The sequence below is a fragment of the Megalobrama amblycephala genome, linkage group LG4 (assembly GCF_018812025.1).
Source record: "Megalobrama amblycephala isolate DHTTF-2021 linkage group LG4, ASM1881202v1, whole genome shotgun sequence".
Classification (NCBI taxonomy): Eukaryota; Metazoa; Chordata; class Actinopteri; order Cypriniformes; family Xenocyprididae; genus Megalobrama; species Megalobrama amblycephala.
The window spans coordinates 34,639,977-34,664,936 of NC_063047.1; the positions used below are offsets into that span (position 1 = coordinate 34,639,977).

Below are 24,960 nucleotides of genomic sequence, written 5' to 3' on the forward strand. Positions count from 1 at the left end.
CGCCGTTGCCGGCTAAAACTCTATAGGTCAAAAAAGAAGCCGTATCTAAACATGATCCAGAAGTGCAGGCGTTTTCTCTGGGCCAAGGCTCATTTAAAATGGACTGTGGCAAAGTGGAAAACTGTTCTGTGGTCAGACGAATCAAAATTTGAAGTTCTTTTTGGAAAATTGGGACGCCATGTCATCCAGACTAAAGAGGACAAGGACAACCCAAGTTGTTATCAGCGCTCAGTTCAGAAGCCTGCATCTCTGATGGTATGGGGTTGCATGATTGCGTGTGGCACGGGCAGCTTACACATCTGGAAAGGCACCATCAATGCTGAAAGGTATATCCAAGTTCTCGAACAACATATGCTCCCATCCAGACATCGTTTCTTTCAGGGAAGACCTTGCATTTTCCAACATGACAATGCAAGACAACATACTGCATCAATTACAACATCATGGCTGCGTAGAAGAAGGATCCGGGTACTGAAATGGCCAGCCTGCAGTCCAGATCTTTCACCCATAGAAAACATTTGCCGCATCATAAAGAGGAAGGTGCGACAAAGAAGACAGTTGAGCAACTAGAAGCCTGTATTAGACAAGAATGGGACAACATTCCTATTCCTAAACTTGAGCAACTTGTCTCCTCAGTCCCCAGATGTTTGCAGACTGTTATAAAAAGAAGAGGGGATGCCACACAGTGGTAAACATGACCTTGTCCCAACTTTTTTGAGATGCCATGAAATTTAAAATCAACTTATTTTTCCCTTAAAATGATACATTTTCTCAGTTTAAACTTTTGATATGTCATCTATGTTGTATTCTGAATAAAATATTGAAATTTGAAACTTCCACATCATTGCATTCTGTTTTTATTCACAATTTGTACAGTGTCCCAACTTTTTTGGAATCGGGTTTGTAAATGCTTTAAACAGTCTACTATTTCTGGCAAAGGTAGAAATTTGAAAAGTTGATCCATGATCCGTACCGACCAGAACCCATGTGATTTGAAACGCATGTGATTTGCAGAATAATTAGAGGTAAAGTTTATCATTTGCACATGATTTAAGTCCTGTCAGTTTAAACATTCAAGCAATTTTAAACACTTCAAGTTCCAATATCGTGCAGCCCTAATTTGGTTGTGCATGTAAATGCAGTTCTTTTGTTTCAGTGTGTCATATTTGTTTAGCTGTTTGGCAGAACAGAAACTCCCAGGCTTTCTTTCATACCCTCTTTCTCATACTTGCACAACACTTAATTTTGCAGCCATATATCACATTTGCATGCCAACCTCCTCGGCCTGTTTTCTTTTCCCATCCCCCATCCTCTTAAATTCAGTCCCCCATACTTCTTTTCATTTCCCCATCCTCCCTCCTCTCTCCTCCGCTATTTATTGTCAACTCTTCCACTCCATCCTTTTGTATTCTTCCAGTGTCTCTCTCTCAGGAAATCCAGACGTGTTCATTCCTATTTTACTCTCGAAATAGTTGTCATTAGCGCAAAATTGGCACCCAGGGGACTGATCCTCTGTACAAGGAGAAGCAGCATTAGTTACACTCTCACTTGGATGCCTTATAAAGCTTAGACAACTCCATACAAAGCAGTAAATTTAATTTAATAGCTGCTATTATTATTATACATCTTCATTAGACTCGTGTCCCTGAGTTTAAGGCTACATTTCAGGTCTCTTGGCTGTCGAACTCATTTTAGTATGCCGAGCTATTTGCCTGTGCCTGTTCCAGACCAAAAAACACTCAAATAAATAGCACTTGGCACACTGTATTCAGTATGACAAGGTTGCTGTGCCAGATGGCAACGTGCTCAAGTTGTTTAGTACTTTCTGCAAAGTTTGTTAGAGAGCCCACCATTCAGACTGGTATAGGTCTGCCAGGCCTCTGTCTGATCCTTCAGTGACCGTAATGATCCTGAGCCATTTTCTCAGAAGCAGGGCTTTTCTTTTGCTGTGTTTCCATTCCTCCTACTTGTTATTGACTTTTACATGCTGTATTTGGTACAAAATATCCATTTTCATCAGATTCGGATATATTAAACTATAATCTGTGGTTCAGCACACAAGCAAATGCACATTGTGTTGTTGCACAATGAACGCCTCAGGCCAACTATCTGCAAGCTTGGGCAAACCTTTTCTCCATATTGCTGTTATGAGTGGGGTTGTTTTTTCTGCTTGGATTTCTATAGCCAGTTTTTAGGACACCTGGAATGAGTAAAAACCTGGTCCTATCAGCTCATAATGAGCAGTGAAGATTTTTTACATATGTAAATAATACCAGCTGCCATTTCTACCAGTGATTTCAGTGTAGTGATGTTTGGACCTGTTGGTTTTACGTGTCTGCTTTGGATTTATGATAAATTTTTTTAAACAGGCCCAAGAATATTAGTGGGCCAAATAGTACAGCCAAAAAGGCAGATTTGTAGACACTAAAGCTGAACTGGCAAGGAACTAGTAGTCATTTAGTAAGTTCAGACTAAGGTGTCTACGGGGTTTTCTGGAACTGTAAAATATGCCACAGACGACACTTGACACTTTTCATACCGTTTTCAGGAGAAAACGGTTTCCTCTGTGCCAGTTGGTTTCACAACCAGGTAGGTAAAACTCCTCTGGCCACTCTTCTCTCTTGAGCCATTGATTTTGCTGAATGCTCCTCTGCACAGCTGTTTTCCAGCTTTACGCACTGCAGATGGAATGTGGCCATCTTAGGCAAGGTGGACATCCAAGTAGATTTGGTGTGAGTTTATTGCAAGTTTATCAACATTGCTTTCAGGGAACAGATGTAGTCAGGATGTTAGAGACAACTTTGCTTAACACTTGGATATTGTTTAAAAAGAATGCAAAGATGCTGTTTTTGCCTAATTTGAAGTGGTGATAAGTAGTATTCAGTTCATATTTCTGAGCTCTTGGAAAGTTTTGAATGCCAAATGCTGGAGTGATGGAATGACTTCATTTCATGTGGTTGTTCATGTTCTAGTGAGATGTCACAAATCACTCCTGTCTTTGCAGGAACTATATAAATAGCAGTGGTCATGTCTGTGCATGTACACTCATGGACGAATGAGTAATCAATAAAGAGTAATATCTTTAACGGCCATCCCATCACTCTTTATGCAGAATCAGAGCACATAAATGTTGTTGACCGCTTAAGATCGAAAACTAACAGGAATCTCAGACATATCTTGACTTGAACTCGTATATAGGATGTATACAACAATTAAACATCGCTGGATACGTTTTTTTTTTGTCTCTGATGCTCATCAAGGCTGCATTTATTTCATCAATCATACAGTAAAAACAGTAATATTGTGAAATATTGGTGCAATATTATTATTACCAAAATATATTCTATTTTAATATATTTTCAATTGTAAATTTTTTTTCATGATTACTTGATGAGTTCAAAAGAATAGGATTTATTTGAAGTAAAATATTTTGTAACATTATAAATGTCTTTACTGTCACTTTTGGCCAGTTTAATGAATCTCTGAATAAAAGTATTCATTTCTTTAGAAAAAATCTTACGGACCCCCAAATTTTGAACAGGAGTGTACATTTACATTTATTAAACAATATTGTTTTTTTAATATAATTTACCCTACAGATGTGCCATTGCAATGTTTTTTTTTTTATAATTGTGACACAACCACCTACAGCCTTAAAATGGCCTTCCCATGTTTCCTCTCTTTCCTTTCTCTTTTGTGCTGCCTGTCCAAATTTCGTCCACCCTCATTTGTTTCTCCATCCATTCCTCATTCTCTGTTCTTGAGCTCATAGCTGGCTGGACTGCAGAACAGGGCTGCTTGTGTTTTTCTCATCAGACTCTTGACACAGGAAGTGTGTATGTGTGAGGTGAGGACGGTCCAGACGACTTCCAGTCCAGACAACACCTCTCTCCACTAACTACAGACGGCAGGAAATGTCTAGTGCAGCGTTAGATTTGATTTCAAGAAATGTATTAAGGGACGTGGTGAAGTGTTTTTTTAAGCATTAGTTAGTTTCCTAATATACAGTCATGTCACACTATTTATGCATTATTCTTGCAGTCAGTTCTTGCTCTCATTTGCATGTTGTTCCCCCTGGATTTCTCAGCTTTGTTTTTAGCATTTTAAGGACAAGATCTTTTAAATAATTTCCAGACCAACTCGGTCTAGTCCAGAAGGATTTTGGAAGAACAATTTGGGCTCCCCAAAGAACCTTTCTGCAAACAGTTCTTAAAATAACAATTTTTTCTTGATGTGAAGACTATGGGCCAGATTTAGTAAAGGGGGAAATTAGCGTGAGAGTGCAATTCCACAAATGTGCCAATGGGAGTGGCAAGTTTTGTGCGTGAACTACTGCTGACGCGCAAATTAAAGAACACAGACGCAGTCAAATTATTTACATAATGACCAACGCAATCTAACGAGCAGTGCAAATTAGCTTTGGGTCACAAATAAGCAGAGCTGATGCTTTCATCAGATGGGGGTCGACACAGGTGCAGTGTAATCTGTTAAATGTAATCTGACAAACACGTACATACATTTTGGGGTGTTATATACCAGTAAATTTACTAGCTTAAACATTAGTAAATCACATTGCTTGATTCATTTAAATAATCTCCTCCCATAAATTTTGCGTCTGAAAGGGAAACTCCTACAAATGCATACGCAATAAGGTCATCAGCCAAAAAAACAAATCAGTCCATGCCTTTTCGGTGCTAATTTTGCACTGCGTGTCTTTAGTAAATTTCAAAAACATTTTTTTAATGCCAAAAGAGGGTTTGCGCTGGCGCAAGCTGTTAGTAAATCTGGCCCTATTTATTTAAATAATCTGAAGAACTCTTTTCCATTATAAAGAACCTTTTGTGCAATGGAAACCATTAATGCCAATAAAGAACCTTTATTTATTTATTTATTTTATTAAGATTGTATTTGTAAGGAAGAAAAGATGATCGAAACTTCCATTTCATGATGACTTTAAAAATTGGATTGCTGATGGTTAGTGAAAAAGATGCAGGCTTTTGCCCTTAAATACTTCCTACAAAAAGTGGCTTAGTTTAGTGAATTCTCCCCATTGTCAACCGATGATTACTGTTTCATACAAGTACGTGGGATTTTTGAGACGATTCATATGAAAAGTGAAAGACTGAGAGTAAATGACGAGAACAAAAGCCGTCCTTTCAGTTCATGCAAAACAACTGTAGCTGCATGTGTACTTTAGCTCACCAGGGTACGTCATAGATGCCATGGAGATGCAATGCATGCCTGAAAGACAATGAGTGAAGTGCTGACTGTTTGTGCTCTTTTACTATGTCAATGAGAACGTGTGTGTGGTCCTTACTGCATAGATAAAAAACAGTACTTTCATTGGAGCTGCGTGTTTAAAACACATTGATTGCAGCATGATGTGATTTGACCCTTGGATGAACCAGTTAGCCATAGGACAACATGCGTTGAAAGTGACCAGATACACAAAGGACTTGTACGTGCACCGGATTTGTGCTGCTAAATGAAATGCAAATTTGTGTATCGTAATGCACTGAAGCATAATTTTGTAGCATTGTTTGATCTTAGTACCAGCTGTCATTATGAGTGAACTACAGTAATTATTATTATTATTATTTTTTTTGCTTAATTGGGATTGATTGAAGCTGGATTCATTGAACAGGCTTTATTAGCCTAAAAATATCCCCTCATGTTAAGTCTTTGGCAAGGCCACACCCACTCAGGACAAAAATGTCTGTCAACTCCAGGACATAGCAGAAGGAGGAAAACCTTTTATTAGCATCTGTGTTGGCAAGCTCCCCTTCATGATATACTTGTGTCATGTTACCCTAACAGACAGCTGTTACAAGCACACCGCTGATCCCCCATTACTCTCACTCTCCCGGCCTTTATATTCCCATGCTGGAGGAAGGATCCGGAACAATGGTGTCACAACATGCTAATTACAGACTGATTGGTAGGTTGGTTTGGTTGAACACAGACTCTGATGAGGGGAAACAGGCTGTTGTTGTAGCTTATGTCTGAGCTCTGAGTCAAAAGCCCAGAGGTCACAATCTGGGAGGCTTCCAGAGATCAGAAGCTTTGAGGACAATAGGGACATGATGACGACAGGCTGGTATAGATTATCCTCATTCAGTGTAAATTCCAGGGTACAGAGCGAGGGGATTCTCAATAAGAGGTGTTTGAATGAACTACACTAAAATAAAAAAAAAAATAAAAAAATGGTGTGGATTTCACGTTTCATGCAATTTTCACTCAGAAATCGTTAATACGTTTCACAAATAATGAAAAAAAAACTGCAAGTAACACATTGAATTAAATGTGACATTTTGATGAAATAGTGTATTTTGCGAAATAGTATTTTTATCCAATAATCCTTGTTTAATTTAAAACTTGGAAAAGACACATTACACAGTGTATTCCCAGATCAACTTTATTCAACCTGAATTTTGGCACAAGATTGTTGCACAATTGTTGTCGTTCATGCAACTCAATGGATTCGTGATGAGTTTAGTGTGAATATGCAGTTTGCTGCATGTTGCTGTTCATAAAGAAGCACATTTTTGTGTGTTTGCTTAACTTCTGATAAAGATACTCATCTATTCCCATCTATTTGAGAAAAGTGGCTTTTTTATGGTCATTTTTTTATTCAAACATTTATCTTGTAATGTTATTTTAATATCTAATTTTAATTTAGAATCAGTATTAAATAATGCATTATTTAATAATCTTTCAGTTATTTTTTAAGTTTTACTTCAAAGTTTAACATTGAATATTTAATTGAGAATTGAGTACTTGATGGCTAAACATCATTGTTTTAAATATAAATGGTTAATATTTATATTAAAGGCAGGGTAGGTAAAAAATGTATAAAAAACTTTTTTTTCAAAATTTGTTTAAACTTTATTTATATATCAATACATATTTAAAATGAAAGTACTCTGAAAAAGAAAGTATAAAAATCGAGTGTCTGTAGACCTCTCACGACTGTTTTAAAGACAGCTCATTATTTCCATTCACTCCACCCCCTCCCTTCTGGGCTCCTTCCAAAGCCACACCCCCAAAACGCATGAACGTGCGACTCCGACCACTGAGCTGGAAGACGCATTATTTACCTGAGACGAGCGGAGAGGAAGGAGCACAGTGCATGTAGTGACATCATGTCAGAATCACATGTAATAAAAATAACTTTATAATTATGAAGATAAACAAACAAGATGTATTTTAGTACTCACTATCAAGCTAGCATATTGATATTGATAAAGTTTAAAATATATATTTTTTGATTCGCTAACGAGCTAGTTATCTATAAGGCAAAGCTAAAAACAGGTTGCATGATACACGTTTTTCCATTACCATCATTTACACTGTGATGAAGATGAATTTCGTGTAAGATTCATAACATATACGTTGTTCTACAGATAAACAGAGTAACATACACTCAAATATCAACTCACAACTGCATTGCAGACACAAAATAATAACACACACATACAACAAAGTGTGTACGACACACACAGATACAAGATAAAGACATCAGTAAACATAGGTAGAGAATATAAAAACAAAACAAAGGCGAAAATAAACGTGCAGGTAAACTTACAGGTGAACATGGTAAAAGAGTTAGACAGAGGGTAAATATAGTTCTAAGAAAAGTTCCTAGATGCGGAGTAACGTTAGGCCTACTATCTGTTAAACATGTATTTAGTTATCTAAAGCAAAATTATGCACAATTCAACACTATAGCTATCATCTTGAGCTAGGCCTATAGATTATTTATCGTCTCTACTACGGCTCGCTAAGTAATGTTATGTTAGCTATATTACGCAGCTACGTGTGCTAATGACACATGCTTCATGAAAAAATAAACAAAAAAATATGTATGATCAAAATACAAAAAGAAAGATTTACCTGTCCAGCAGAAATAAAGCCATCAAGGAGTCACTTTTCAGCCCCTTGAGTTCCCTCAGTTCTCGCCATCGCTGGAGAGCCACGCCGATATTAACTCGCGTTTTATTTCTTTGTTTATCCAAAGACTTTTTGTTCATTGCCTTTTCTTGTACTGTTACTGTCTTCCTTTTTTGCCTGGTTTGCCTTCACTAACTGCATAGGCCGGTACTGTGAATTTTGCTTGCTGTTTCTCTGCCATTGTTTTGGTATTCCTAGGATCCATGCCTCTTGAATTTCCCAAATCAAACGTGCGCGTGCAAGTGGGCAGGTCATGTGTGGCAAAAGGGTGGTTGCCATGGTTGCGAGAGAGTGACAGCCGCCTAAGCCAATCCTATGTTTCGTCCCGGATGGAAATAATGAGCTGTGTTTAATACAGATTAAACGGTCTAGAGTCACTCGATTTTTATACTCTTTTTATCAGAGTTCTTACATTTTAATTATGCATGTATATATATAGAAAGTTTAAACAAATTTGGAACAAAATTTCTTACCTACCCTGCCTTTAATACTTTTAAATTAGTATCAAAAATATTATATTTTGTCTATAGGATTAATAGAAAAAACATATTATATGCAATTAATATATTTATAATATGTATTAATACCATTTATAAAATGGTTAGTTCCTGTCCTTGATTCTGACTGGTCAATAGCTGTTTTCTTCACACACACACACACACAAAAAAAAACATGACTATGACCGCTTCACCCAACGGTTCTGTGTATCACTACACAACACCCTTAGCAACCACTCTTGGCAACATAAACTGTTTGTTCTCAATTAATTTTGTTCATTGAAGCTTATTGTATTATAGAAGAGTATAGTGAGAAAGAGATCAACTGAACACATTTATTACCTGCATTTAGATTTTGCATTTTCCTTCAGGTCAGTCCTATGTTCATAATAAGCAATCTGTTTAAATGTCTGATGTATTATCTTGTCCTTTTAACAGTTAAGGGGTTTTCCCTTGACTGACAGCACTAGTCAAAGCATTTGTCAGTTGCGTCCTGTTCCGTGTTCACAACAATTCAGTCTTTTCAATGTAAAAGTCTTCGCTACTGACTGACACACTCATAAAGACAGTCTTTGCCACCATCTAATGGCCTAATAATGTAACTTCTGTTGCTGTTCACGGTCAGAGACTATTTTATCTGGTGGAAGGAAGGCTTTTAGTGACAGTTTACTTCAAGAAAGTTGCATTAATACATATTTTTGGCTTTAATATTTGTATTGTGTGGTAACCGTTTTATAAAAGCAATAAGGTACTCAAGGCTAGTGCTGTATCGTGAATAAGTCACGGCTGAAGGGGTTGCAGGCACTCCACTTTGCATTGTACCTAACAACGCCCTTCAGCCGTGACTGATTCATGATACAGCACAGCCTTTTGTACCTTAAGTGAATAAATAATTTCCCCATATGAGGCATCCAAGAAAGTTGTTTTCAGAAATGAACCTTTCATACAGTAATAAGTGTATTTTGAAAGTAAGGGCGGCATGAGAAACTAATAAATCTGCCCAGCTCTTACTGGACCAGTTTGATCCATGAACCAGGCTGTTATTATATACAATTATAGGATTTACTTGACATTTTACATTTGACTAACTCCTAGAAATGGTCAAAAGTTTTCCCAGAGATTAAGCAGTTAATGATGTCACTCATCTGTGATGTACCTGCCACAGCAAGTTTGACAGAATATCAACTGATACATTTACAGACTCAAGCCCATGCATTTCACCTGACGTCTAAAGAAACAAGTACAAAACAGTAAACCAGGGCGTTTTAGTTTTGTGATTTTGAAACTGTATATTCTTGGGAGTACATGTTGAGAGAAAATGGCTTATCTGACACTTGACTTATTTTTTTCCTTCGGGGAGAGGCTAAAACGATGGAATATGATGTCTTCATAATAGAAGTCATGAAGTTTTGCTAACAGAATATGCCCAAAGTTATTTATTATACTTTGAATGGGATTTGAACACCATATAGACACAGTTTTATCAGCTACCATTTCAAACAAGAAGTCTCACAACAGCTCACTTTGAGGGTCCCACCACAATTACTGTCACAGAAGGGAACCCTTCCAAAAGCATTACAGGCTATGATCCCCATTCCCCAAGCCCTTCAGAAGTTTCACTAATAGTTACCCTAAAGCAAGGAAACTGGGTATGGACCATCCCAACAAATGCAGTGTTGCACTTCAATTGCACTGAACCTCAAATCTTATTAATCTCACAAACCGAGTGCCCCACCTCACTGTTTGCTTTGGTGTGGCCCTGATACAAAATCCATTATTTTCTCTCAGCCTCAGTTCCAAGTAATAGTCCCAGTGCAGCCTATGAATGATACTTAACCACAGACAGCTGTGACCCGAGTTCAAATGCTGTTTTGCGATTTCATTCATACACTGCAATTACACTTGTTATTAGAGCTAGTATCCCCAAAGGACATTGGGCTACAAGTGCTGACTTGTGCCTGTCAAAATTAGAGCTTCACTAATAATGTGAAAAATCATAGGCAACGACAGCGGGCATCTTCTCTGATTGAAATAGATCCTGAGGTACTTTTGCTGCAAATCAGAAAAACTAAACCGCAAGAACAGTAGTAAAGGAAGAGGGATGGCGATGACTCATGTCGCTCTTCTGTGAGAACATTTGGTATATGCATTACTTCACAGGGCCTGGTAGGTTTACCAGGGTCAGTGCTGGGTATGCACAATACATGTCCAATATGTGGAGCATTCTGGGATGGTGCGAACGAGTAGGATAAACACATGGACAATGCACACATGGTCCTCATGCCTTAGCCCACTTACTGCATTTTAAGATGACGTAAGTGAGGATGTGGTGTTGATTATGTTTGGCCGAGGAATGCAAGGAGGGCCCGTGATCTGTTTCAGACTGTGAAAGGTCGGGGGTCTCTACTATTGATATATTGACTTTTCACTCGCCTCATCTTGAATTGCTATCAGCACGACCTTGATATGGTCTGTTTCAGGACATTGTTAAAATCTGGTTTCAACAAATCTTGTAACTTGAGTCTATCACCAGTTTCTGAAATGTGGTCTGCTGTTTTATTTCCAGTGTAATATACTGATGTATTTCTCTCTCTGTTTTTTTCAGGGCTTTATTTACATATGAGGGAGTGACCAACAATCTTAAACTCACAGATTCAGGAGGTAAGACTCTTAACCATGACTCATCTTTCTTTGTGTGTTTTTACATTTTTCTCAGTAAGACAGTGTGGTTATAAAAAAAAAAAAACTGTTTTATTTGCATATTTTTTCATAAAGAACTACACTACATAATTCTAAATAGAATTTCACAAATTGGCGAGAGTTCCATGGAAAAAGGAACAACAGAAAAAGAGCTCAATAGTGGCCATCCAATCCTATAAAGCACTGTGAATGACATAATCAAGTCGAGTGCAGTGCGGTGGTCAAAGGTGTCCGTCTAGCGCATAGAAAATAATGGAAAAGGAGCACGGAAAATGCATTATGTGTGAACGGCTTGGTTGCGGTTTTGACTAAACCAAGATCTTCTCTGCATTGAGAGTCTCTGTTTCTGCAGTGTTTTGAATTAACATCGCAGCAGCGCCACATCTAGTGGGTTAAACTGGATAGGCTAACAAAATAATTAAAGCATGTCTTACGTCATAATCTTGTGTGTCCCTTATAGGGCTGCCTGACACGCACCTAAAATTTTTGCATTCGAATATGGATTTTTATTTTAAATTCAACAAATATTCAAAAATTCTAATTTTAATTTGACAGCCCTTTAAAAATACTTTTCCAGTAATTACAAATAAACAAGAAAAGTCATTAGTCAAAAGGTGTGGATTGTATTATGTCTGGGATGAGAATGCACAGTTCATTCATAAAACACATTAAACATGCTTGGACATTTGTCTTTTTTTCCTATATAATTTTTTGGGATTATTTGCCTTTATTTATAGGACAGGAGTATAGACAGGGACGTAGAGGTGAGAGAATGGGAGTGGGATTGGGATTTATACCCAGGACCCCATGGGCTAACTGCTCCTAAATAATGTCCTAAGCATGTGCACTGCCCACTGAGTTTTTGAAATTAATATGGAGAAAATGAATGGAAAAAATATTTCCAGAAAACGTGGGTAGTCACTGTTGCACTCTATTTGCACTCTAAAAGCTCAGTCTGAGGGCAATCATGCAACATTTGGGTGTGAAATGCTTCTAAATCAGAGGATTACTAATTAAGGCTGAGACTGCCAACACTGTTTCTCTTAATATCAGATGAAGCAGAAAAATCTCACTTGAGTGCAGGAAAATAGATCGGCTCTGGTTATTACAGTACATCAGACCAATCCTGTTCTTTGTAGATTATCATGGTAATCTGGTAAAAGAATGCAAGTGTTTCATGGTGGCTGAGACGTTTCCTTTCACGTGGTCAATATTTCATGAAGACACTTTGGACCTCTTTAATTTTGTCTTTCCCTTCCCCCTTTATTTCTCTCTCTCTCATCTGCCAGCTGGAGGTTTGACAGAATTGGTTGGGAAATTTCACAACAGCAGGCCCATGTATGGCCTCTGCAGGGTGGGACTGACAGAAACAGGACAACCACAGATTGTCATGGTCTGCTGGGTAAGTTCACATGCAGAATCTGTATGTTAATGTCAGTTTATATCAGCCATAATAAATATATACACTGAAATGTAGCGTCTGAGTTCTCTCATCTCTTTACATAAACTGCAAATTGACAATATCCTAAATTTTAGATGGAAAATCTGCCTTTCCCCTACTGTTAGGGTGCTTCAAACGTTTTTAGCTCTTATAACAAATACTTCTGGATGAGGTCATTTTGCCTTGTTCTGATTGGATGTTAGAACTTTATACCTAGCTCCTATTGGATGTTGCCATGGGGTGTGAGCCTGAAGTGGTTCCTCATTGGCTGGAGCTGCCACATCTTTTTGTATTTAAGCGATGGATGTGAGGCTCCTGTTGATGAGATGTGTCAATGGCTTCACTTAACAAAAGGGCTTTGACCTTCAGACTTGTAACTGAAGGAGCTCAGACACAGACATAAAGAAGCATTCAGGGATCCTTTCTAATATCCACCGTGATCTAGTTGCTAAGGTGAGAAGTGGGAATGTTGTGGTTGGGGTCAGAGGTGCCATCTGTAGCCAGTCAGGCATTGTATAGAGGAGGGGGGAGTGGTCTCTGTGACCTGTTAACTGCAGAAGAGACATTCTCGTGACATTCTTTTTGAAAGGAAAAGTTTTATTCCGCAAAGATGCATTCAGTTGATCAAAGGTGACAGTAAAGACCTATAATATTAATATCACACAACATTTCTATTTCAAATTAATGCTTTTCTTTTGAATGTTCTATTTATCAATAATAAAAAATGTATCCTGGTTTCCACAAAAATATTAAGCAGCACAGCTGTTTTCATAACTGTTTATAATAATATTTGAATGATTTCTGAAGGATCATGTGACACTGAAGACCTGAAATTTCAGCTTTGCCATCACATGAATAAATTACATATTGAATATATTAAAATAGAAAACAGTTATTTTAAATTGTTTCACATTATTACTGTTTTACTGTATTTTGATCAAATAAATGCAGCCTTGATGAGCATACGTCAGTTGGACTTCTCTCAAAAACATTAAAAAATCGTACAACGCCAAACTTTGAACGGGAGTGTATAATATATGGGATATTTAAAGGTGTCTACATTATATGTCTCACACTTTGTGGGTTTATATTTTGATTATTTGAAAGCTTAAGTCTGTTAAATATCATGGTACTGTCACTTGTAGGTATCTTGTAAATCACAGTCTCTTCTGTCTACATCAAACAGGTTGGTGATAGTGTGGATGAGCACCGCAGAACTGAATGTGCCAGCCATCTGCCTGCCATCAAGGCCTTCTTCAAGGTAAACAAAAAAAAAAAGTCGCCCACACAATTAGGCGTCTATGTCTCCTCTGTTTTACATAAAAGTTCATGTAATCACAGCACTATATTCAGCTGGTTACTTTACTTGTTTCTGACATCCTTCATTGATCAAACTCATTAAACTAAACTTGAGTTTCATAACTGCATTTTATTGCAGATTACAAGGTATTTCAATAGTGTGCCGGTTTAAACCTTCATTAATCATGTAGTATATACGCACTGTCGCAGCTACATTTGGAAGCATTCAGATATGGAGTGTGTAAAAAAAAAAAATTCTCCATACGTACATTTGTCTCATTCTTATATACATCCTGTGTTTGTATGGCTGTACAATGTTCTGCATCCTTTTTGTAGGGCGTCTGCTCTATCTCTTCATCTCTCTGTGAAGGAACTTCACTTAAACCTGTATAGAAAACATACAGATAATGAATGTTATTGGAATTCATCATAAACATATGCATACATTTTACAGCAATTATAGTTTCTCATCTTTAGGCATTTAAGTTTGAGAAACATGCAAAAGGAATTACATATTAAGATTGCTAGACTTGTCTAGTCATAGCTTCTAATCAGATATCACAGTTCTCCTCTTTCTGCTTTAAATGGTTTATATGATTTTATCTTTCTTACCTTACATTGCTGCTTTGCTTGAACAAACGGATTTAGCTTAACCCCCTTTCCCCCCAAAAAATTATTTTTTACAGACCCAATTTTTTTGTTATTTAGATTTATTGATTCCACATTTCATATTTTCATTATGCATTGACCTCTATTATGCACATACAGAACTTGAGTGATCAGTCAGGTTGAGTTGAGTGCAGTGTTTTTATTAACTCGACAGGATTTTCTTCACTCAACATGCTCTACCGAATGGTGAGAGGCCATTAAAGGGTTAAGACAAACTCTTGATTTGTGCCTATTTGAATGAATGGGTGGAAGATGTAAAAAAGGCTCTCACGCACAATTCTGGAACGTCAAACTCTGTGTTCAAACGCACTCCTCTGTTTTATTCTCTTGTAAATGGTTTCCTTCCTTTGCTAATATCTATGAAGTGATGGCTAGCAGCTTGATGCCAGCTCTTATTGTCTTGATGCCATGCCCTATTGTTCTCCTGAACAGCCGAGCAGTGCCACTGACAGGCACCACACAGACTGACCAATAAGAGCGGAAATTTAACAGAGAGAGAGAAATTTCTAAGGAAAGGAAAATGTTAAAAATGTTTGTTATGTAAAATGGGCTTTTATTTTCAGCAGTGGTGTTAGCTTTTAGGATGTTTTATGTGTCTTGTGATATATGTGCGTGTCTCTCTCTGTGGATTTATTTACTCCACTACCCAGGCGATGTTTCTTTAACATTTCCATATTTTTGGGATGGTTGTATGAGATCGTCAAACATACTTAATGTCTGGGACGTTTTTAATGCCTTATAAAGACATTGCCCAGTCAGCTCCACAGGCATGCCAAGAATGCTGTTTATTCAAATCGCAGTGTTTCTCCCTCTCTTTTGAGATCGGCAACCTTTATGACCTTGTATTGTGTTGTTCATCCACAATGTGTGTTTGTGTGTGATAAATGTCAGCATGAGTGGGTTACAAAAGTGTCTTTTATTATATTTCCATTCGGATTTAGATCTTGTTGGGTTATTTCTGTATTGATTGATGCTTGTTCAAGCAGATGAACTTTGCTAGGTTATGTAAGGTCAGCAATTAAGTTTTATGGCGTGGGAGAGACTGAGCCCCCAAACTAACTAGAGTGCATACTGTATGGGATAAAATCAGACAGCCGGAGACAAGCTGTCAGAGGCATTTACAGTGTTCTGTCTCGGCATTTTTCTAAATTAATGATAACACTTTCTAAATTCGGATTGAGGGTTCTGCAAAGTCTCCAGTTAGACACAGTGTGTGACAAAGCCATAGTCGACGACGAATGTGAAAACCTTTGCGATTCACAGACACACCACAGGTGCTTGTCCTCATGTTTCTTTCAACTATACTGTCAGATATTTTGAATAAATACTTAGGGATAGTTCACACAAAAATTAAAGTTCTGTCATCATTTGCTCACCTTCATGTTTTTCCAAACCTGAATGACTTTCTCAGTGAATGGACAAAAACATTGAAAATCTGAAATATGAAGAATTCTTCTGTTTCACAGAAGAACATGCAGGTTTGGAATGATGATTAAATGATGACAGAGTTTACATTTTTGGGTGGACTTTCCCTTTAAGATCAACAACACTATTTTTTTCCCCCTGGCCTCTAGTCAAGGCCTAGTCTCCAAAGACATTCAGTCATGGGGAACTGAACTAAATGTAAAATCCAAACTCATTTATCATAGTGTACGTGTTGGCTTGTGCCTTTAGAGTATCAGTAATAAGATGAGCCACACTAAAGTCTAAATCCCTCTAGTTACTCCTCCCTGCTTTCTCCATTTATCACTCACACTTTTTATTGTCTCTTCATGACGAGTCTGTGCTAGTAAGAGCTGTCATGTGTACAGAATGACTAGTCAGCTCTTTAGTGCTTCAAAAAAAACAACAACAACCTACAATTGCTTTTTGTAAAATATTGTACATTGAGCCATCTAGGTGGATGTATAATATACATTTCATGAGTTTGTGTGCCCATATTCTACTCGAACTACGATTGCCCCCCTACTACATAGGCAAAAAATATACAAAAAGGAGGAGTGCTGAAAGGATGCTGAAAACTAACATAGGGAAGTGGTAAGAGAGGCTGATTTTTACCTTGGTGTTAATTAAAAGATTAGATGGGCGTATTTCTCACAAAATTTCGTTAATAACTTCACTAGTCATCAACGATGACCATTAATCAAAAATATTTCACAGCAGTTTATGAATAGCACACATCAAGAATATAAGACATGTTACTAGCAATTCCCAACCAGGGATTCATTGTAAACTTCAAAAGATTTTTATATTGCTTTGATTAAATAAATTGTAAATATATTTTCTATTATCCGATCAAAATTTTGGGGTTGTTTCAGATTTTTTTGAAAGAAGTCTCTTATGCTAACCAAGGCTGGATTAATTTGATCAAAAATACAGTAAAAACAGTCCTGTGATGCAAAGCTGATTTTTTTAGCATCATTACTCTAGGCTTCAGTGTCAGATGATTCTTTTTGAAATCATTCTAATATGCTGATTTAAAGCAGAACTAAGTAACTTTTTTACCTTCATAAATAGTGTTCTAAGTCCTTACGATGGTTAATTGACTTGTAGTGGTGTGTTTGAGGCGTGCACTAACCCCCTCTGGCATGTCTATGCCAGAAAACAGCACTTGCAAGTTGAGCTGCGCCGACCCGCCACAATCTCGCCTCATGTTCACGCGAGAGTGACAAAATGCTTTTACGGTAATTCAAAAACAATGTATATATTATGACTTTATAAGACAATTTCGAAAAATACCCACCTCCATCGAGATTTCTTGTACTGTATTTGCAAAACTACTGCGCCGGTGAGCGTTGTAGTCGTTGTAGTCCAGAGCTGCGCTTGGAGTATTTACGACAGTGTGATTCACTGAAGGAACCTGTAGGGGGAGCTTCGCAAATCTTACTGAGTTCCGCTTTAATGCTTAAAAAACATTTCTTATCATAATCAACACTGAAAACAGTTGTGCTGCTTAGTATTTTTCTGATTTTTTTTTTTCAGGATTTCTCCAATGGAGTTCAAAAGAACAGCATTTACTTGGCATATAAATCTTTTGTAACATTATAAATGTCACTTTTGATCAATTTAATGCATCCTTGCAGGAAAAAAAAATATTTTTTTTTTAAAATAAAATCTTACTGAGCCTTTGAACTATAGTGTGTGATTTATTTTTTTATTTTTTTGGTTGATTGAGTGTGATCTGAGACCAGATATTAAAGAACGGAAGTGCTGGTATAGTTTTGCTGTCAGCTGAAGGCATGAGGTGTGTATGAGAGCTGTTCATACTGTCATTACCGCTAAAGCCCTGGGGCTAACTGCATGTCAAGGGGCTCATCTAAAGCAAGTAATAACAGAGCATTAAGTCATTTAACTCCTCCCAAGCAGAAAAATAAGAGATAAAAGAAGGGAGCCGAGAATTAGCACAAGTTCAACCTAACGTTCTGTAGATAAAGTCATTTCAGTCACAGAAAAAGCGATGAGTAAACAAATTGGTCCTGACACGTTCAAGTTCTTGTGCGTTTCAGAGAAATTTGGAAAGAGGGTTGAATGTATCAGTGTGGTAATCCATTGTAAAGCTGTGGGTTTTGTTGGGTTGGAGCCCAATCCGGCACTCACGAGGCCCTCCGGCACAATGTCTGTTTCATTGCTTTTCTACTCCCTTCTCTCCCACAAACCAGATCACTCTTTCTTACACTAGATTCACTTAGTGATCTGAGGTGTTTTGTTGAGCAGTAATTAACCATGGTGTTCTGTCATATAAATCCTCAATGGATCTTCATCTCAGTGACCTCAGAGCTGTAGATTGATGCCGATGACAGGAAAATGCCTTATAAGGGAAACTTTAGCATACAGACATGTTAGTGTTGGGCCTATTCATTCTTACATCCTGCCTCTGATAACTGAAAATGATTTAGACCCATAGTCTGTTTTCTTATATGCCATTACATGTCCTTCACTGAAATTTAGTTCTCACTATTTCTTTTTATTTGCATTTACTTTTACTGTAAAAACGTGTGTAAAACTGTTTTGCAACAGGCCAGAAAAAGATTAGAAATAAATAATGTGTAAATTCACACATTACATTTTTCTTAGAAAAAAGGCTCAATAGGTTCTATAGAACCCTAGGGTTTTTGACTCAATTTTAAAGAACCATTTATGCCAAAAAGGTTCTATATAAGGAGAAATGTTTTAAATAATATGCATAATACTTTCATGTTTAATGGGTTATTTCATTTTTTTTCTTGTGATAAAGTATGTTTATGAGCTGTTTAGTTCATAAAATATATCTTAATATACAAACTGTTTTGTATAGCAACAAGACTTAAACATTACACATCAATATGAGAATAATGTGAATCACTTCCTATCCTTGTTTATGTTAACTTTTACAAACAGCATAAAAGTTGATGAGCCCTGTATGTATTACATATGTTGGGCATGAGAAAACATACTCTGTAGCTCTGTATTTGTTGTCTACATAGACACCAAGAAAATTCAAGTTGTTTTGCAGAATATTATCAGAATAATAGTCAGTTCTTATTGTAAATGCAATAAAACAGCAGGCACATTGAGAAGCAAACTTATCTAACATAGCTAAATGTGTTCATTTGGAGCAGCTTCAACAATGTGGTCAGTATTTTTTTATCTCCTTATGTTTGTGTCATCACAGGAGGCTCAAGTATTTATTACAGCCTCACAGCAAGATGAGGTGACAGAGGAGCAGATTATGGCTGCTATTGCAAAGATTCGACCACCAATGGAGAAACTGAGGAGACCCTCAAGGGCAATGGATAAGGAGGAGACTGTGGTAAGTTACCACAAAAAAACAAGAAGAAGACAAAGAGACTTGGCTGTGTACAAGGGCTTCCTTCATTAAAAAAGATGAAGTCTGTTTCTCAGTATAATTTATTGATACACTTAAGGGATGTGGTCTAATTATCTCGTTGTTTTGGGTCTTTTGTTGCATTTCTGTTCCACACCCACAGGGTACAAACTACAAGAAGACAAATGCTGCCATGGAGATGAGACGGATTAATAGAGACTCCTTCTGGGCACGTGCAGAGGTACAGCTGGACTTTTCCTTAATATCCTGTGTTTTACAGAAAATGCTGTAGATTTTGCCAGTATTTAACAAAAGACAAGGTATAATTAAAATGTATCAAGCAAAAGGGGCGCCTGCAGGATTTTATCTTAGGGTATGCACAGAACTATACCCTAAGATAAAATTAAATTATCTTAGGGTATAAGATAATACCCCCCCCCCCCCACCACCTTTGTTTTTGTTTTGTTTTGTTGTTGTCCACAAAAAGCGATTAAATCAATTATTGCGTTGGTGGGAATGATATTATGCTGTACAAATAGACTGATCGGCTGTCTCTTTCCTGCTCACGCACTTAGAAAATCTGATGCACTTTGCCTAACTGCACTCTGATGTGCTTGTGTAGATAGATGCTTTGTGAATTTAATTTTTTTTATTTATTTATTTATTTTTTTACGTTATCTCCAAGTGGCTTTGTTCCGAAATGTGTGTTGCTTTTAGAGAAACATGTGATTAACGAAAAATTAAGCCTCACTTTATTTCCAGTCACGTGAATGCTTCACTTTGCATGTTGGAATGTTTGAACCCAGACCACTACTCTACGGGTATATGGAAGTTCAGTTCAAGTCCATTTACTAACATTTTAAACATATAAGCCTGTAGACTATATTACATTATCATATGTTCTGTCATATAAATAGTATTAAAACAATAAAATAACAGCACAATTTACTTGCCTCAAACAACTTAGTAGGTATTATTAGTATTATTATAATTATTGTTTTTGTTGTTACATTTAATTTATTGCCACACTTTAATATGTTAATTATATTATCATAAAACTATGGCATGTGCAGCTGTGGCACGTGCAGAGCCCCTCTGCATGCTGATGACAGGCACAGTGAGTACGTGCAATGTCTGGGGAAGTCCCATGCAGAACGTACCTGGCCCTGCGTGCCACCAAGACCACAGCTCAGGCTATTGGGCGTTCGATGGCCAGTCTGGTGGTGCTGGAGCGCCACCTGTGGTTAACGCTGACCGAGATCAAGGACGCGGACAAAGCTGTCTTTCTTGACTCGCCTGTCTCCCCCACTGGTTTCTTTGGTCATGCTGTTGATGGTTTTGCTGAGTGCTTCACAGCCGCAGAGAAGTCGTCCCAGGCTATGCAACAGTTCCTGCCAAAGCGCTCCAGCTCTGCTGCTTCGAGCCGCCCCAATCCTACATCAGCTCAGCAGCCACCCAAGGCTACGCCGCTAACCACTCAGCCTGCGCCACGCCCTGAGCACCGGCAGCGCCACCCCCCGAAGCAACAGGGACTCCGGCCCAAGATCGTGCTAGACCCTGCACCTCAGAAGTCAGCCTGATGCCCGAGAAAGAAAGAGGAGAACATTAAGTCCCGCTGCAGCCGGACCACCTTCCAAAATGCCTCGCTCTATTTTCCTGTCACCCCAATCAGTTCCGGGTGCTCGAGAAAATGTTCAAACACCCTGGCAGTGCACCGGTATTATAGCGAAAGTAATAAAAAACAAACATACACCCCATATGTGCGCCACAGTCCCTCACAGCGACTTAGTGCCAGAACCTATCCAGCCCCTTGCCACGCGGTCCGAGGCCTAGCAGGCCATTCCCGGAGTGTCAACTTGGGTTCTAAACATAATAAAACGAGGTTATGTACTCCAATTCACTCAACGGGCCCCATTATTCAACGCCGTGGCCCCCCAGTGGTTCCCCCAGCACTGAGCGAGTCAGGCTTCTACAGCAGGTACTTCCTAGTTCCCAAAAAGGATGGCGGTCTCAGACCCATCCTCGATCTCAGACATCTGAACAGGGCCCTGAACAGATCCATCATCCTCAACCACTTAGAGTGCTTGGGGCTCAGGGTAAATTTTCCCAAGAGCTCATTATCTCCCAGCCAATGTGTCTCGTTCCTGGAGATAATTTTAGACTTGACCCGCATGAGGGCCGTGGTCTCGCTAGAACGATCTCTGGCTCCTGATTCTGGCCTGCTTCACATGTGCCCACTGCAGTTCTGGCTGAAGCTACGAGTCCCGTCCCAAGCCTGGCATGGTCACTGCTTGCTCAAGGTGAACCAGGCGTGCGTCGCGACCCTGGCCCCTTGGAAGACAAGCAGGGTGTGGCAATCTGGACGATGAACAGGAGGAAGGTCGTCTTCACAGATGCCTCCAAGATAGGTTGGGGAGCTCTGTGTGACAACCGTCTGGCCTTCAACACCTGGAACGGGCCGGAAAGCAAGCTTCATATCAACCGTCTGGAAATTATGGCGGTATATCAAGCTCTCCAAGCCGTCCTTCCTCTCCTGGTGGGATACCATGTCTTGGTCAGATCAGACAACATGACGGTGGTGTCCTTCATAAATCACCAGGGCGGGCTCTCTTCAAAGCCCCTCTTCACTCTAGCAAAAACCATCCTAGAGTGGGCCCAACGCAACCTGCTCTCACTGAGAGCAGCGCATGTACAGGGCGTACTGAACACAGGAGTGGACATGTTGTCCCGGAACAACCCTCCCTCAGAGGAATGGTCACCACACCCCCACACAGTTCAGAAAATTTGGGATGTCTTCAGGAGGGCAGAGGTCGACCTCTTCGCCTCAGAAGACAATTATCATTGCCCAATATATTTCTCAAAAACCAGGGAAGCGCTGGCCCACGACTGGCCCATCCTCCTCCTGTATGCCTTTCCCCCGATCACTCTGATTCCCCTGGTTGTCAAATAAATCAGAGAGGGTGCTCTTCTGTGGAGGACCCAACCATGGTTCTCGGACCTGTCTCACAGTTATCGCCCAAGAAACCATGGCCGATTCCTTTGAGGCAAGACCTCATTTCTCAAGTGAGAGGAATAATATGGTTATTCTCATCAGGAATCTAACCTACTCTGTCCTGTCAGGGCCCTGAGGGCCTAAATTGACCGTTCCGCCTCTTTTCGCCAGGCGGAACAGCTTATCGTCTGCTTCGGTGGCAGCACGAAAGGTCTTCTGGTCACGAAGCCCAGACTTTTCAGATGGATTGTCGATGCCATAGCGCTCGCTTACTCCTCTTTAGGCCTTCAATGCCCTTTAGGCATAAGATCGCATTCCACGAGAGGCATGGCCTCCTCGTCGGCATGGTCCTGTGGCCGATATCGCTGATATCTGTGTGGCAGCTGGCTGGGCCTCGCTGTCCACATTTGTCAGGTTTTATAACCTGGACGTTCCAGCGCTTCAGACACAGGTCTTTTCTGCGTAAGCCTCACCGCTGTGACTAGCTTATGATTTTTCTGTTATGTCCCAGACCATGTCCGGGTATAACTACATTTTATGGCCACTTTATGCATCCAAGGCCCCGCTGGCGCCTTGGCTATATGGGATTAGGAGGATGACTACAGTATTTCAGTCCCTGTTGTCCGGGCCGTCCTGTCCTATAGGTATCTGGCACGAGCCCTTTTAAGTTCTCTGCCCAGATGCTCTTTCGTCACCCTGCGTAGCACGGTGTGAGACATTCGATTACTTTGACATGCTACTCGTGGGATGCCTCATGGCGTCGCTTCAGTCGAATTAAATCGATTTTCCATGGTGAGACGGCCACTTATATAGCCTGGGCTCGAGTGGGCTTGCTCACCATTGGCTCGCGCTAGTTCATTTACTTTAACTTCATGAACCAATGGCCATGCAGTTTCACTGCGTGATTGAAAAAGGCTTCAGAAATTGGAGAAAAAAGGAGTTTTCCCCATATGCGTCTCGTCTTATGTATAATAAGACATTCGACGCAGTACTCATTCCGTATCTAAGGGAACCGAGGTTACGTCAGTAACCGAGTATGTTTTCGACACTCTTTTTTAAATTTTTCTTATTATTATTTTATTTCTCCATCCTTACTCTTTTTTAGGCCTTTTTTGCAAATGTTTCAATTGAATTTAGCTGTTTTAGAGAGCGTTTACTCATTTTGAGCCTGTTTTAAAACATTAATTATCTGTAATGTCATTTTGGCATGTCATGTGACGAAACTAAACTAGCTAATCAGATTTCTTTTCACCCATATCCCCACGCCCAACAATGCACGCCCATACACATATTTGACTTTACAGCACACAAACGCACACCTTTATTTTTTTTAATTCTCTTTTGCTTTTTAATATGTCTTGAGTGTACTCAGATAGATTTTAATAATCAATTTAAAAATTATGTAAAAAATAAAAACAACATTATTTAGCCCTCTCATGATACGCACAGTGCGCCAAACAAATAATTTAAAATAATACTATTAAAAGAAACGTCCTAGCCATGTCAGTAAGGAATAGTGTACAGTCAAATTATGTAATTTAGTGTTTAATATTTGTAATTGACCAGAATCAAGAGAGCTGTGTAATAATTTATATTATAATCAGTAAGAATCAAATCAAATAACCAAGTAAAAATCAGTTCAGACTCCTAAATCTGTGTTTTAGCGTGAGGAGGAGGAGAGAAAGGAGGAAGAACGTCGGAGGGCTATTGAAGACAGACGGCGCTGGGAGAGAGAAAGAGTTCTAAAGGAAAAAAAAGAGGCTGAAGAGAGAGACAGAAAGATGAACGAAAAGCTACAGATGATTGAGGAACAAAGGTTTGTGACGTCCACCTTATCAAAACCCACTTCTGTCTGAAGGAGTATTATTTCCTTCAGCTTTACCTTCTTGTTTTTTTTTTCTCAGAAGGATCCAGGCTCAGCTTGAGGAAGAGGCTAGAAAGAAGGAAAAAGTGAGATGGGTGAGTGCGTTAATGAGTGGATTCAGTTTCTTTTATTGAGAGTGTAAAAAGTTGCAATCTTTTAAACATGGTAGTGAATCTGCATATGGGTAAATTATCATATGTAGTCATGTCCTGTAATAATGCTGAGTTCTTCATATAATTGGTAGGAGCAGCAGCAGAGAGAGCATGAGGAGGACATGAGGGCCCGACTCAGACGCAGCGAGTCCATTGAGAAAGCAGCAGTGAGTTTTCCCCCTTTTTTGTGAATCATCCAGATTCAGAATGTACAACCTGAAGTAAGTGTATTGTAGTTCATACACTTAACTACAGTAAAATTAAACTTTATTATTACAATCAATTAGATCACAAGTTCCAAACATTGTTTTGTTGGCTTTTCTTTTTTTATTATTATTTTTTATTCCTGCAATAATGTAATGTAAAGCAGTTGTTTTTAGAGGAATACAAAAAATAACCATATGATTCATCATATAATTGTGTATCACTGTCATAAAAAATGAATAGAAAACTAATTCACTTTAAAAGGATGAGGGAAGCAATTCCTTATCTTGCTGCTGACATCAAAGTCCAATCAAACTTGGTATTTTGTGCAAGATAAAAGAAGTGTAAAATAAAGTATTTCACAGGCTACAATGCAATGCAACTTCAA

The 24,960-nt window shown here is 38.8% G+C and overlaps 1 protein-coding gene across 2 annotated transcripts in view; it reads left to right on the forward strand.

Annotated features, from left to right (window-relative positions):
• si:dkey-40c11.2 (drebrin-like protein B) overlaps positions 1-24,960 on the forward strand; it is a 43,724-nt gene that overhangs the window by 14,156 nt on the left and 4,608 nt on the right. For both annotated transcript variants that reach the window (XM_048189025.1, XM_048189024.1), the window contains exons 2-9: positions 11,053-11,108; positions 12,437-12,549; positions 13,775-13,849; positions 19,208-19,345; positions 19,524-19,601; positions 24,017-24,168; positions 24,257-24,311; positions 24,461-24,535. In XM_048189025.1, the coding sequence (XP_048044982.1) occupies positions 11,053-11,108; positions 12,437-12,549; positions 13,775-13,849; positions 19,208-19,345; positions 19,524-19,601; positions 24,017-24,168; positions 24,257-24,311; positions 24,461-24,535 (742 nt within the window). The remainder of the gene's footprint in view (positions 1-11,052; positions 11,109-12,436; positions 12,550-13,774; positions 13,850-19,207; positions 19,346-19,523; positions 19,602-24,016; positions 24,169-24,256; positions 24,312-24,460; positions 24,536-24,960) is intronic.